The 15,255-nt window shown below is 50.1% G+C and overlaps 2 protein-coding genes across 4 annotated transcripts in view; one reads left to right on the top strand and one right to left on the bottom strand.

The window, feature by feature from the left end:
* The window catches only part of NXN (nucleoredoxin), a 154,360-nt gene extending 148,641 nt beyond the window's left edge, over positions 1-5,719 (top strand). Inside the window, exon 8 of the mRNA XM_004747377.2 lies at positions 1,103-5,719. Within this exon, the coding sequence (XP_004747434.2) occupies positions 1,103-1,285 (183 nt within the window). The 3' untranslated portion in view covers positions 1,286-5,719. The remainder of the gene's footprint in view (positions 1-1,102) is intronic.
* A 1,282-nt stretch (positions 5,720-7,001) lies between these two features.
* On the bottom strand, positions 7,002-15,243 carry MRM3 (mitochondrial rRNA methyltransferase 3). Of its 3 annotated transcripts, none has more exons than XM_045070167.1 (4): positions 14,894-15,243; positions 14,397-14,638; positions 11,028-11,195; positions 7,002-8,338 (listed from the first exon to the last, which is right to left on the bottom strand). In XM_045070167.1, the coding sequence occupies exons 1-4, from the start codon at positions 15,205-15,207 to the stop codon at positions 7,794-7,796; spliced, it is 1,269 nt and encodes a 422-aa protein (XP_044926102.1). In that variant the 5' UTR covers positions 15,208-15,243; the 3' UTR covers positions 7,002-7,793. The 3 variants fall into 3 exon arrangements, with proteins under 3 accessions (XP_044926102.1, XP_004746955.1, XP_044926103.1); XM_004746898.3 differs by having other exon boundaries at positions 14,397-14,641; XM_045070168.1 differs by lacking the exon at positions 14,894-15,243 and having other exon boundaries at positions 14,455-14,591.
* Positions 15,244-15,255: the final 12 nt, after the last annotated feature.

Consider the following 15,255-nt stretch of genomic DNA (forward strand, 5'->3'; position numbering starts at 1 on the left):
TAGAGCTAAGGGCATTTGTCGTGTTCTGAGGGCAGAAGTCATCCCACTGAAGCCTTAGTAGACATTAAAATTCATCTCCCCGTGGTTTCCTCCAAGGGAGAGGGGAAGGGCTACAGCACTGTGCTCAGCTTGGCCCAGACCTCCTAATGAGAGTTCGGTGGACCGTCGTCTTCCAGGAGCCTCCCCTCTGCTTGTCCTGGAGATGGTTGTGAACCCACACGGAGGGCCTGCGGGGGGGGTCAACAGGAACAGAGATGCTGAATCACCGGGCGTTGCTGGAAGTGTGCGCCATTTCTAATCATCTTCCTAAAGATCTGCCCTTTGAAAAAGGAATGGTTTTTGTCTGAAAAACCAATGAGTGGTAAATTTTGTGCCTCCTGCTCGCCAGCATTTAAGGCCAGGAGTACCCCGAGCCCTTCCTGTGCAGAGGGACCTGGGCCTTCCTCCACTTCAGAAGGCTGTGTGTGCTGTCTTATAGGCAGATGGCCTTGGGGTGGGAGGGTGGAGTCCGTTTCCTGCTCTCTACCAAATGAGAGGTGGTCTGAGATGTTTGCTCCCTTACAAATTCTTCTAGTCTTCGGGGTTCTGGGTTTGCTTTTATACTTAGTAAGGGAAATTCACCTGGACAGGCCAGTCCGTGGGAATGTATGGTCAGTACAGGCACCCATATAAGCTTCACAAACCCTGTCTTCTGAACTGGCTCTGCAGCTCCTGCCCCCTAAACCACAGGGGTGGGATGGGGACAGTGAGCCATTTCTGTTCACATCATTCCAGAGTTGGGAGTCCAGATTGGCCTCAGATACCCAGAGTGGGGCTGCAGATAATTGAAGAGATAATGGCAAAAAGAAGTCATTAAAGGACAACACATTTTTAGCAAGCAGAGGTTGCTTCTCTGCTAATGAAAAAAGAGGACTTGTCTGGTGGTCTGGTGAGATGCAGAGTATTCTCCAAGGCAGGGTCGAGTCCGCTGCTCCCTGGTCTCTGAGAGCCCATCTTTCCCAGGGGCCACCCACTCTTCAGGACACTGGAGGGGATGCCATCTGGGGGGGATGCCCTCTTTCTCGAAGACTGACTGGTTTTCTCTCCCTCTGGTAACTTCCAGGATGACATGACTGACTCCCTGCGCGATTACACCAACCTGCCCGAGGCCGCCCCTTTGCTCACCATTCTGGACATGTCGGCCCGGGCCAAGTACGTGATGGACGTGGAAGAGATCACCCCCGCCATTGTGGAGGCCTTTGTGAATGACTTCCTAGCAGAAAAGCTCAAACCAGAGCCCATCTAAGGGGGCTCCAGCCTCAGGAGATGTTATTTAAAAACTCCGTCTTCTCCTCTTCCTTCTCCCTCTCCTTCCCTCCACCCTTGGACTTTTCCAGCGTGTCCCGAATCAACCCAAGTGTCCAACCTCTCTGTGGTGCCTTGTTTTCTGCATTAACTCAGCACCCCAAGGTGCACCTCCTCTCCACAGCAGAAGAACCCCACCGTGTCTGGAGACTCTGCTTGGGATCCACAGGGCTGGCAGAACCCGGCCAGAACCAGGACTGCAGCCTGCTCCCAGTCACTAGCTCTCGGCGAAGTATTTGCCGGGTGGTCTTGTGCCGAACGAACATGGCGGGACAGCACACTGGAGCTCTGGTCCCACCCCTGGTGTCCGCATGCTTGCGCAGGGCCCAGCACAGCTCAGTGAGGGAAAGGGAGCTGCTGACAACAACCTCCTTTCTCCTAAGTGACTTCTTCTCTCTTGGTGTGAGGGGGAAACACCAGCTTGGCAGCCGGTTCTTGGGCCAGGGGATCTCAAGATCTCAAAGGAAGCTCGTGTTCTTTCTCGGGGAGAAAAAGCGTAGCTCTGGTAGTGATTCATGTAGTGGTGGCTTCCTCTGAGCTCCTACCGTGATAAGAAGGAGCCTCTCATTTTTTCCTTACATCTTTCTTCCTGGATCTTACCTCTCCAAGTTTCTGCCTTCTCATACGGACAGCCTCTATGGTCTTGGAGTTTTGTTCATAAACTGCCCCCTCTTGGACAGCTTCCCGGGAGGCACCCAGCCCTGTGTCCTTAGAGGAGCCCCGCCTCGCCGGCACAGACCTCTGACTCGGCCCAGCTCTGGACCTGGGGCCGCTGCAGCTCTGCCGAGGTACCTGTGTCCCCTTTGGTTACCTGTCATCCCTCTTTTCTTTTCAAAGCAGAACTAAAAAGAGACAAGAAATTACCAGAAGCCTAGCTTTTTTTCCTAAGAACCTGCACAAAGAGCTGTGTCCTAGGGTGGCAGGGGGAGCAGAGGACATGTCCACTAAAAGTGGGCCTTGGATGCATGCGGCTAGGCTCAGGTAGCTTGGCTCCCACAGAAGGAAGTTAACAGCTGTGTCCTTGGCACTTGGGATGGAGGGCTTCGCCTAGGGATTCACAGGGTTTGGGCCTCTCTTAACCAGGCGTTAGGGTCTTTCATGCGATCACAGGCCTTACCCTTGGCTCCACTTGTCCCCCAGACCCCCGTCAGCTGTTGACAGCACTGCTCCTTGCTGACTTGATTGTTGATTCGTAGTTTGGAGGTTCGGAGTTAGCTGGTAATTGGTCACTTGTCACAAGCCTGAAATGCTTCGCCTAGCGAGAAATAAAGCAGGCATCTCTGGACATTATCAACAACTTGGCCCTTCCTGTGCTTAGTAACAAAAATCTTTTTGCTCGTGGTGCTGGGCTCTGGGGAGGGGCGGGGGGACATACAAGATCCTCTTGACTTTCTTTGGAGGCTTTAGTAGCGGTGTTTCAGAATTGTCAAGAACTGGTAATCTAAGGCCGAGGAGCTCCTTTGGCTTAGCGGACCACAGGCAGATCCCTGCTGGAGCTCCGGCTGCCATCTCTCCTGGGTCTGCTTGGCGCTGGCAGAGGGTGGATTCCCCGATCACGGGCCTCCTTGTGGACACTGGTGCTCATTCCCTCCCCACAGGGGGGCACATGCTCTGAAGCCTGAGGCCAGTTGCTGAAACAGGGAACTCCATGCAGCTCTCCCTGTGAAGAATGGGCAACCCTAGCTCTAGCCTGGGCTAGGGACTTCTCTGGGAACTCTCCTCTGGGAGTGTGGTGGATGCAAGGACAAGGTGAACTCCCCTCACTTGGAAGATGGAGTTCCTTGGACTTCCGCCTGTGTCCTGTATCATGATAGCCCGGGAAGAGAAGTCTCTTTTCTTCTGGTGCAGAAGGAACCCAGTCCCGTGACGGGTCCCTGTAAGTCCCTGCAGCAGACAAATTAGGTCATCTGTGATTCTTCTAGGGCCTTACAGGGCTGACTGAACTACTGCCCCTTAAGGGCCACTGGATCCTTGTCACCAGACTTCCCCTTTTAGAGCGGCATGTGGGTTGAGATCAGTGAGAAGGTTTACAACAAGAAAGTTCTGAGTATATATGGCGGCCCTGAGGGCAAACGCTGGGGGAGACTGCTTCCCCGATGCCAGCAAACCCCCGTCTCATTAGTGCCAGAGATCCTCAAGGTTCTTGATGCAGACGATGTGGGTGGCTTCCCAAGTCCCACTAAGCAGCTCCAAGGTACCTTAATTCTTGTCACTAATTGGAAGCAGGTTAAAACCCCAGCTGTGATCTATTCAAGGGCTTCGGTCAGCAGCGAGGGAAACGAGGGAAACCGTGTCTGGAGGCAGGAAGGTGGGAGGGGAAGATGCCACCCTGGGGTTCCAGATCTTGTGCTCGCCACAATGACCTCCATATCCTGTTCTACCCGTTTTCACAACAGAGATGAGACTTTTTTTTTTTTTAACCTGTCCCCAACAATAAAGATCCGGTTAAGAGAAAGGAAGTGTGTTTGGAATTGGTACATACAGTGGGCAGCGCTAAATGCCAGGGCGCAACTGAAGCTTCCTTTTTAGGAGTGAGGTGGCTGCCTGCTTCCCCCTCAACCCCAACCCCGACCCACCCACCATCGCCAAGCATATCCTCAAATGCAGTGGCTCTCGCTTACCCAAGCACAGGGAGCTGGTACTGTCTTTGGCATCAGCCAACATTCAAGTGGTAAATTTTCAGCCAGACTTTGTTTTTGCCTCTTGCCTAATTAAAGACACAAAAAAGCTGTTCTCTCCTCCTGCTGCCTTGTTCTGGGGTAGCAAACGGAACTCTGCAGTGATCTAGAGACGGAACCATGGTCCAAGATCAGATCAGCAGGACCCAGACCGGTGTCAGCTTAGGGAGAATACCAAGTGTTTGTGTGTGCGCACGCGCGCGCATGTGCACAAACCTGCACTTGTGTGTAGACTTGGCTCGTAGCTCCGGGAGGGATCTGAGCAGGCACCTGGCCCAACCCCCAGCACACAGGTGCAGACACATCCTGATTGTAAGCCATCTCCCTGGGCCAGGCTGGGGAGGCCAGTGCTTGCCCCATAGGACTAGAACATGGCCTCATGTGGATGGTGGGGAGCTTCCACAGTGGCCCTCTGTGGCTCCTTCCGGTGGTGCCGTGTGAACAGAGGACTGACCCCAAAGACTGACCCCGAGGCCCAGAGCTTGGGATCTTTCAACTTCCCTGAACCACCCCCCCCTTTTTTTTTAAAGATTTTATTTATTTGACAGAGATCACAAGTAGTCAGAGGCAGGCAGAGAGAAGGAAGGGAGCAGGCTCCCTGAGCAGAAAGCCCAATGTGGGGCTTGATCCCAGGACCCTGAGATCATGACCTGAGCCAAAGGCAGAGGCTTAACCCACTGAGCCACCCAGGCACCCTCTTTGCTGACTCCATGGCTTACATCCAAGCAGGTCGCCCAAGGGAGAATTCTTTGTTGACAAATGGCCGTTGCCTATTAGCTTCATTCTTGATTGTTTAATGTTAGTAAATGGTGCAAAGGATATATTTTCTGGGAAGCAGAGGGCGGTTTGCAGGACAATTTTATGTTGGGTCTACTTTATGGCTGGGATTTTTCAATCTAGTAGGGGAACTATGACATTAGAATATCCTGGGTATGCCTCAAATGAGAAAGCATGAAGAAAATCTGCTTTGTTTAAGGTACGATGTGTTCCAGCCCCTTGGGGGTTTGGAATACTTCCCAAGCCAGGAAGTGTGTGGTTGTAGTTGGGTAGGACTTGTTCTGAAGGACTGTTGGACTTCTGTTAAACGTACCAACTCATGGAAGCCTGTCGGCCAGTAAGGCAGGCAGGCAGCCCCAAGTCCAGATTCCTGGGTGCTCGTGCCTCACACAAGCCAGTCACCCACACAGGCTAGAACTAGGATTCAGTAGGAGGCATGATGTTGGGACCCAAGGCTAAAAAGGAAATCTTTGGGCATCACAGGATGTGGAAGGAAGTCCCCAACAAGTTAGGAGCCACTATGCCTCCTGGTCTGCAGTCAGTATGCACCCCTCGCCCCCCACCCCAACACACATATATACCTCCCATCACAAAGGTGAGAGGGAAGCCTGCTGCAACCTTGTCCCCTCCCCAACCCTTATTCCCTTCTTGCATTCTAAAGTAGCAGCAGCTTTGAGGAGGGCTCTCCAAACAGGCGGCTTCAGCTGAAGGTAGCTTCCCTACAACAAACATAGTAGGAAGAGAACCAGTGCCATCTGCAACAGACCGGTTATGCCTGGCCCCTGAGCGTTGGCCTTGGCCGAGGCTTCCTGAGTCCAGCCAGGACGGTCCAGCTTGCTCTGTCTCAGCCGCACTGACAAAACAGGACAACCTTGTTCAGACTTTCAGTTGTCCACAGCAATAAAGAGCTCATCCGTTTACTTGGCTTCTAGCTCATTACCTCTGCGTGTTCACTGATGGAAGACAGAATGTAAGTTCCTGGAATTTAAAGATGCCTACGTGAGTGTTTCCTAAAATTGTTTTAAGTGAGCCAGCCAGATCTGCTCCTGGGGAAGAATGGGGTGAGGGGCTGGGCCTCAGGACTGGGGGGGGGGGGGAGAGGGACATCTGGGCCCTGCAGCACAGCTGGTGGCTTTCAGCACTAGTCCTAGGACCCCTGGTGAGGTGCTGCTGCTGGGGCCTTCAAGGGGCAAGATGTCCAAAGTAGAGCTAAAGGCAGCTCAGCTTGGAGGGATACAGTGGGTGTTCCTATCAACCATGGGGCAAGGGGTAGGAGGTCCCAGGTGAAACTGGTGGAAACCTGTCCCCAGAGGTCTGCTCAAGGACAGGATTCTCATAGCAAGCTGGCCGGTGGGGCTGGGGGGCTGGGAAAGGGCTCTGCAGCTCTCCCTGCCCTGAAGCTCCAAACCGGGGTGAGGGTTCCCAAGGGGAGTTGCAGGTGTCCAGGGACAGTAGCATTTGCCCAGAGCTGCCCTCCCAGACATTCCATTCCAGGGAAGGAGTTGGGCCACTTTTCCTTACTGCAGCCACTTCCCACTTCTGATTCCTCCTTAGTGTTTGGCCCGCCATCTACCTAGGCCTCAGATTCTGCTGAGAACTAGAAGCTGGATGTTTCTCCACCTTCTGCCTCTCTGAACACAAGAACACAGGCCTGCTCTCTGTGGAGAGAGACCGACTCCAGCATTTCCAACAACTTGAATCCACGAAACCCGTCCCCTCCTTAAGGGCTGGGAGTGGCTTTGAAGCACGGCTGCCACCTTGTGGCAAAAATCACCCACAGTGCTCGCTCCGCACAAAGGCGAGGAGCCCGGGGGCCAACCATCCCACAGCATCTCTGAGCCCGTGCTTGTCATGTACTGCTCATTTTTTATTCTGATTTCCTGGGGAAGTGGCAAAAAAACAAATGTTGACCTTCAGATGGAAAAGAATGTAAGAGAGCAATTTTCTATCTTCGTTCAAAAAACTCCGCCACCACCTGCTTCCCCTGTAGTCATATTGAAGAAAGGAAAGCGCGCCCTCTGCTCTGCTGACTGATCATCACAAACATGCAGGAAGAACTCACAAGTCATGGTATATGAGCCACTGACTGCAAAGTGAATGGGATGAAAATTTCTTTCACCTGATGTGACAAAATAGGCTGAGAGTTACGGGACAGGTATACTTCTTTTTACAGTTTTGTTTTTACTGGAACAAGGCATAGGGTTTGTTGCTCTTTCATTGATCTTTATTTTGTAACAAGAATCATCAGGAACAAATAATCCAGGACAAAGCTGCAGGAGACCAGTTTCATGCTGGAAAGGCATGAACTTCTGTTCGTGACCTCCGCTTTCTTAGTACTTTTCTAAGGTGTTGAGAACAAATGTCGACAGACTCCAGTGGTAGAGGTCCCCATGCTGCCTCCCAGATTCAGCCTGCTGGGGGGCCTGGCAGTACGGCTCTGTGAAGCTAGAGGGCCAGGCCCCAGTCTTGGTGGGCTCAGCACAGCACAAAGGCTATGGGTTCTCCAACTTTCTAAAAGCTGACAGGGCATGGAGGGGCTCAAGAACAATGTGCGGGCCACAGGCATGGAACATCTGCATGAGGTCCTGGGCCAACTAGATCACAGTAGGGCCCCATAGCAGAGTCCAGGCCATCCGCCTGGGACTGTTCCTGACAAAAAACCGCTCCCCTCAAATGTATCAAAGCAATCCCACGCTGCCACCAGTTGGGACACAACTCATGCTCGATCTCTGGGTTCTCTCAAGAGGAAGTTTTGTTAGGGAGCAGGGGGATAGCTCAGGAAGAATTCTCACCCTTGTTGTTCTTGAGGATAAGCAGAGACCCGTGGAGATTCTTATTTTTCCAGTAACAATATAATAGCACCTTGCCCACCGCTTGCCTCCTGGATGTGGCCTGGGAAGCCACAAGTTACTGCCTCTGCCTATCTCCTAACAATGCAGGAGGGTCTGGGACCCCCTTTAATCAAGGACTGACTTCCAGGTTCCCTCTCAGTGGTTAACTCCTGTCCCTGCTCGAGTGTTCTGCCTTCACACGCAGTTGTCTCTTCCCTTCAAAAAGCAGAATGCTCGCAGCCATAGCCGAGTTCAGGCTGTCCACACCAGGCACAACGGGGATTAGCAGCCGCTTGCCCCTGGTACTCTCGGCCAACTGCAGGGACTCCAGGCTCAAGCCGTGGGTCTCCCCACCTATCACCACAGCTGCTGGTGCCTCTGTCCAGTCCAAGTCATAGCTCTGGACCTCAAGTTCAGGGAGCCAGGCTTTACCGGCTCCAGGTTCTAGATCATCTTCCTCCTCCTCCACCTCCTCCTCATACTTGTGCAGCCTTGAAAGTCGTCGTTCACATACCCAGCCATGGTCACTGGCTTTATTAGACAGCTGGGCCTGGGCATGAAGGCCACAGTTGTCAGCCACGTAGACCCGGGTGTTTGTGGGCAGGTAGTTGGGCAAGGTTTCCCAGTCCAGATTATTGATGATGGGCACCTGGAAGTGTGCACCCATCGCTGCCCGTAGCACTTTGGGCTCCCAGGCATCCACACAGCCTAGAAAAGACAGGATTCAGTGAGGATTACAAACCCTCCCAGACAAGGGGACTTTTGGATAAATCAGATTAATTCTGGGTCAGGAAAGAAAGCAAAAAATGTCCTACTGTAGCCTTCTTGAGAGCTGGGACCTCTACCTTCCTAATTATGGCAACGTCCAGCAAAGGGACCACAGGATGAATTCCTGCTAGTGCTGAAACAGACTTTTTTTCTGCCTTCAACAGGACCATCCACCTGGGCCAGATACTGTACAGGAGATGCAAAGAGCATTAAAGCCCCAACCTCAAGTGGCACAGTGGGCAATAGTGTTGGGACAATATCTGAACACGACTACAATATCAGCGATTGACGTAAAAGCAGCATGAACAGGGTGACAGAAAACCCTGGTACAAAGTGGAACAATCAGGAAAAACACCCCACAGAACAGGACCCTGAGCTGGATCTGGAAGGACAGGAGGAAGCTGTCAAAGAAAGGCGGGGGGAGTGATAGAGAACGCCACAGCCCAAACCCTGTAAGGAAGGTGATCTGGCCAATAATGGATGGGGTGCAGTGGGAGATGAGACAAGAGGCAGGCAAGGACCAATTTAAAGGAGGGTGGGTAGCCAAGCTGAGGAAGTTTGGGATTTTATCAGACAACATAATGGGGTGGAAGGATTTTAAGCAAAGGAGTGACAGAATCTGATTTATGCGTTACAAAGAAAGACCCATTTGGCTTCAATGTTGAATCTGCACCAGGGCAGCGAAGCCACTGGAGAGGGGGAAAATTGATGGGAACCATTACAGTAATCCAGGGAGAGCCAAGGCAACAGCCTTCTCCTACATACACCTGCACGCCCTCTCACAACACAGTAACAAGGCTAAAGGAAGTCTTCTTAAAGAATTGCTAAGCCCAGGGCAACTGGGTGGCTCAGTGGGTTAAAGCCTCTGCCTTCGGCTCAGGTCATGATCCCAGGACCCGGGGATGGAGCCCTGCATCGGGAATCTCTGCTCAGCAGGGAGCCTGCTCCCCCTGACCCCAGCCTGCCTCTCTGCCTACTTGTGATCGCTGTCAAATAAAAACTTAAAAAATAAATAAATAAATAATAATAATCTTAAAAAAAAAAAAAAAAAGAATTGCTAAGCCCAGCCACTTGCACGCGCTCTTTCCCAGGACTGCAGGCCAGGGGCCCACCCTCCCCGAACTCATTGGCATAACTCTCTGCATTCTAAGTTACATTCTAAATTACCGCAAAAACTTCAGGAAAAGAGTTAAGTAGGCAAACCAAATTTTAAAATGTGCCCACACATTGCACCAACGGGCTTCCTCCAACACCGCAAGGACCCAAAGGTGGGAGGTGGGCTCTCTGTCAAGAAGCTGGAGGTGAGGGAGGGACAGGGGAGGGGCCGAGACCTATGAGGAGAGCCATCCAGCCTGACCCCTTTCCCATGGGGAGGAAGGGACGAGAGATTTCCCCCCTCGCCCTCATACCCTCCATCCTGGGCACCACACCAAGTGTTCCCTGCTCCTTCCCCACCTCCTCTCTCCGCACCACTACCATCAATGTGGAAACCGCCCACCTGCAATATAGAGGTACACTTTCAAAACCACACTGGCTCTTGGGGGTGGCTAAGCAGGCAGGGTACTGATGATGGAACCCCAGACCGAGCTCTTCATGCTGGTGTCCCTGTATCTACTCCACCTATTCCAACAACGTGGGACAGGGACAAAGGGTTGAAAGAAACCACTGAGGCAAGTCTCAGCAGTGGGTGTCATTCTAGTTTACAATGAATGATCCTCTCCCTCCCGCCCTCCTCACAAGTTGTAAGAAGCAGTTTTTAGGTAGGTCCCAGGTGTTAGGTAAGTCTCTTTCGAACCAAGCCCACTCATCTCATTTCTTTTCTTTTTTTTAAAGTTTTTATTTATTTGAGAGCAAGAGAGCAGGATGGGGGGGGGGCAAGCAGAGGGAAGGGTAGAAGAAGGAGGAAAGCAGACTCCCCGCTGAGCAGGGAGCCTGACATGGGGCTGGATCCCAGGACCAAGGGATCATGACCCGAGCCAAAGGCAGTTAAAGGCTTAACCAACTGACTGAGCAACCCAAGCGCCTCCTACTCATCCCATTTCTGATGACAGGAGAGAAATGTCATGAGGCTAACTTGTGTGGGGGTGTCTGACCCATCCCAAGGCTAAGACAAATGCATCCCAATTTCATAATCACACTCCATCTGCATCATTCCTTTTATAGCATTCAGCAGGTCAAGAGTTAGAAAGGTCTCATGTACCCAATATTTTGGTAACTCAAGATCATTACAGGAAGGACTTGAAATTTAAAACTGGCATCTATTTCTTCCCCTGACTGATTTTAAGTTAATAATATAGCAGTTAATAATATAGCAAAATAATTTTAAAAGAGCATCCGCATTTCCTCAAGTACTCGGTGTGTGCTGTGCCAAGCCAAGTGCTGAGAACCCCACATGCATGCCATCTCAATCTTCAAACAGTCTTACCAGGTTCTGTTATCTACCATGTTACCAGTCTTACCAGATTCTGTTATCTACCATGTTACAGAGGAGGAAACCAACACTCAGAATATTGCTCACACATAGAGCTAATAAGGGGCAGATCCAAGACTCAAATCCATGAGTGTCTACCCACAGAGCTGGCTCACTTACAAATGGCCACCTGACCCACCCAGTAACAAGTGCTCTGACCTTTGGTGAGTAGTACTTTGCTGCAGCCAGCCCCAGCAGCAGATCGCAGAATTGTCCCCAGGTTCCCAGGGTCACGGAGATTGTCACAAATCAACAATAAGGGCAGCAAGTGGCGAAGCTGAGTCTCTGGGTATGTCATCTTAACATGGTCAGGTTTGGCAAAAATCCCTGAGGAAATAAAACAGGTGGTTCACTTGTCTGCTGTGACCAAGGAAATTATTTGGCTTTTCATTACTTTATCCATCTTCCTATATTTAGTTACATGAGTAATACAGGAATACATTCTGATTTAAAAAATTCATACAGGGGCACCTGGGTGGCTCAGTGGGTTAAGCCTCTGCCTTCAGGTCAGGTCATGATCTCAGGGTCCTGGGATCGAGCCCCACATCAGGCTCTCTGTTCAGCAGGGAGCCTGCTTCCCCCACTCTCTCTCTCTGCCTGCCTCTCTGCCTACTTGTGGTCTTTCTCTGTCAAAAAAATAAATAAAATCTTAAGAAAAAAGATCTCACACATACAGTCCTACCAGTGATACCCAGCCCCTATAACTGTTTTGCTTTTTTTTCCCCAAAGATTTTATTTATTTATTTATTTATTTATTTGTTTGTTTGACAGAGAGGCAGGCAGAGAGAGGAAGGGAAGTAGGCTCCCTGCTGAGCAGAGAGCCCAATGCGGGGCTCGATTCCAGGACCCTGGGATCATGACCTGAGCCCAAAGGCAGAGGCTTTAACCCACTGAGCCACCCAGGCGCCCCTGTTTTGCTTTTTTTTTTAAAAGATTTTATTTATTTGACATAGACACAGTGAGAGAGGGAACACAAGCAGGGGGGAGTAGGAAAGGGAGCAGCAGGCTCCCTGCTGAAAAGGGAGCCCCATGCGGAGCTTGATCCCAGGACCCAGGGATCATTACCTGAGCTGAAGGCAGACCCTTAATGGCTGAGCACCCAGGTGCCCCTCACCCCCATAACTATTTTGACCAAAGGCAGAGGCTTAACCCCCCCCAATAACTATTTTGGATCAGAGGCTGTATCCCTTCAAAACGTTTCATGCATCTACCTATGTATATATACATCTACCCATAAAGAGGCATTATTTTCTTTTGCACAAAAGATTCACACCCTGTTATTCTGTAACCTTATTCAATTCTCTAACATGAGATGTCTTAGAGAACTTCCCACATTGATCCATTCGGAGCTACCTTATTTTAACTGCTTCACGTTATTTTGTAACATGAACATCCCAGGTTTATTTAGCTCTTCCCCAACTGACTGCCATTTAGCTTATTTTCCATTTTCCCCTATTATAAACAACCCTGCAGCGAATATCCCTGTATCTCTATGCACATGTCCTAACATTTCCTATGAAAAACTCTTGTAAACACAATCAATATATGCTGTGTGGGGGCTCCTCATGTTATCAGAGGCTCCTAAACTGCCGCCCCCCCCACCCACCCCTGCCACAGGCCAGTCCAATCTATTTACACCAAGAACACATAAATACCTACACCTAAGCCATCAATGAAAGCACCAAGATGATATTAGGCACCTGTCTAAAGGTCCTGCCCTTAGGAGCCACAGACAGCTTTAAGTCCATTCAGTGGGGCAGGGGTCTCAGTTCTTTAACTTCTACCTGACCGATAGATGTAGTGATAAGAGCTCTCTACCAGAGGCCCTGCTTCTATCACTGGATTTTAGAGAGGTGCTGGAAGTCTGACAGGCGGTCTTACCTCTTTCTCCCTTTGCCCACCCCCCCCATAAATAAAAATAATACATAAGAATAAGCTAAATAGGGGCACCTGGGTGGCTCAGTGCGTTAAAGCCTCTGCTTTCGGCTCGGGTCATGATCCCAGGGTCCTGGGATCGAGCCCTGCGTCGGGCTCTCTGCTCAGCAGAGAGCCTGCTTCCCTTCCACCCTCTCTGCCTGCTTCACTGCCTACTTGTGATCTCTGTCTGTCAAATAAATGAATAAAATCTTTAAAAAAAAAAAAAGAATAAGCTAAATAATATGTATTTTTCAGAGTCATGAAATGATGAAAGCAGTCATGACAAGGAGGGTTACAGAAGTCCTGGGTGGGCTGGCCACTGTTAGCACACAGGCCCAAAGTGGCAAGCATAGTGAAAATGAGTGATACCTGTACTGTAGCATAAAGTAAGGAATTAGAAGTGTAGCTAACGAGAGCACAAACACTTAGAGTAAATGAAGGACTCTAGCAGTCCCAAATCCCCACCCTGGGAGAGAGTTCTAAGCGCAGGGTCACAGATCCTTATGACTTGCTGGATTACAGAACAAGAGATGGTCCCCAGAATATCCTCTCCCAACTAATCACTGAACTTGACCACAAGGAAACACATGCACAATGATCTGAGAGACCCTGCCCCTTACTATCCAAGAGAAAATTCTCCACTTACTGCCATTCAATTATCAGATCTAAGGTATAATTCCAAAGTCAAAAAGATATAAAGAATTCAATTTTGGGGTGCCTGGGTGGCTCAGAGGTTTAAAGCCTCTGCCTTTGGCTCAGGTCATGATCCCAGGGTCCTAGGGTCAAGCCCCACATCAGGCTCTCTGCCTGCCTCTCTGCCTACTTGTGATCTCTGTCAAATAAATAAATAAAATCTTAAAAAAAAAAAAAGAATTTAGTTTTTCCATATTTGAAAAAAATATCTTCCAAGTGCTAATAGACCCCACAGTCTATTAGAAACTTGTTAGAGTCAACCAAATAAAGACACGGTTTCCTGTTCAATGGGCCAAGCAGGCTAATAGCTTACAGCTTACTCCTCGTAAGTAAGCTTCTAGAATAACGGGGTCAACGCTGGAGAGGTATCACCACACTGGCAGAAGTCTTGTGCAAATGGAGGGCTAAATATTTTTGTAAACATTTTCTTATATATTTTAGTTGGACATTAAAAGTTGCAAAAATTACCTAAAAAATTATAATGTTTAAGGAACAGCGGTTATTCCTAGAGACTGTAAAGAACCATTAATACAATTGACAGAAAAACTGACTGCAGTTTCCACTGAAAATACTATAAGATCCACAGATTTCAGAACTGTATTTTTGGTGGGTGTCTTTTTTTGTTTTGTTTTTAAGATTTTATTCACTCATTTGAGAGAGAGAGCAGGGGGAGTGGGAGAGGGAGAAGCAGATTCCTCGCTGAGTGGGAGCCTGATGCAGGGCTGGATCCCAGGACCTGGAGATCATGACCTGAGCTGCAGGCAGACTTAACCATCTGAGCCACCCAGGTGCCCCTTCTTCTGGGTGTCTTAAGAAAACATTTTGAATTTGGTTCAAATAAAATGTGTTGCCCTAAGTCAATTATGAATAAGTAATCCCAGATCTCTACTTCTAGTGACACATAGTATAACCACTGACCCATTATTCCTTGTGGTGTTACTAGGTCGGACCAATCCTTGATATCCTCAAATTTCACCTTAATGAGGCTGACACCTTTCAGCTTATCAATGGGTAGCTCCTTTATGTATTCCAGACGGCTAAAGAAGAAAACTTTGGGCACAGCACCAGCCTTGAGAGCATCTGCAATCAGCCTGCGGCCTTCCAGCAGGATCTTTCCTTGCTTTTCCCGAAATGGCCTGGACTTAACTATTGTCATTACACTGCTGTGGGTGGAAACAAAAAGACACGTAATGACCAACATCGTTGTTACGGAGACATACCTAGTTCTAAGAAACATAAAGAGCTTCATAGACATAAACGAATTCCAAAGAAAACACTTATTCTGCCCTCCAAACATAATAAAAACCAGAGGGTTATACCGGGAGAAGTCTTCCAATGGGAGGAAAAACGTTAAGTTCCCGCTGGCAGGTGGGAAGAGAAAGGGGAATACAAAAGAAGTCTCAGGAACACATCACCTCAGCCTTCTGTCCCCGGGTAAAGCCTTATCATAGCGAAGCCCCGACTCTTCCCAGGTGCAGGGCGTCTGGGATCGGGACACCTGAAGCGGCTGCTTTGGTCGCTGCTCGTAGGGACTGGCCTCAGCCGCAGCCCTCTGGGGCTGCTTCCCAGGACCGGGCTTCCGTTCCACGACCTGTCCGGATGGAAACACCACCCTCACTGGGCTCCGCCGCAGCGCCCGGACCCAGCGCCGCCTGTCGAGGTCCCAGGTTTGGACCACCCACAGCAACGGCCGCGTGGCCCACCTCCAGCCCTTTACCAGGGCCGCCATCTTCCCCCGCGCCGTCACGGAAGCGCGCCGGCGGCGGCCAGTGACGTC

Source organism: Mustela putorius, unplaced genomic scaffold (assembly GCF_011764305.1).
Source record: "Mustela putorius furo isolate JIRA1106 unplaced genomic scaffold, ASM1176430v1.1 tig00003962_pilon_pilon_pilon, whole genome shotgun sequence".
Classification (NCBI taxonomy): Eukaryota; Metazoa; Chordata; class Mammalia; order Carnivora; family Mustelidae; genus Mustela; species Mustela putorius.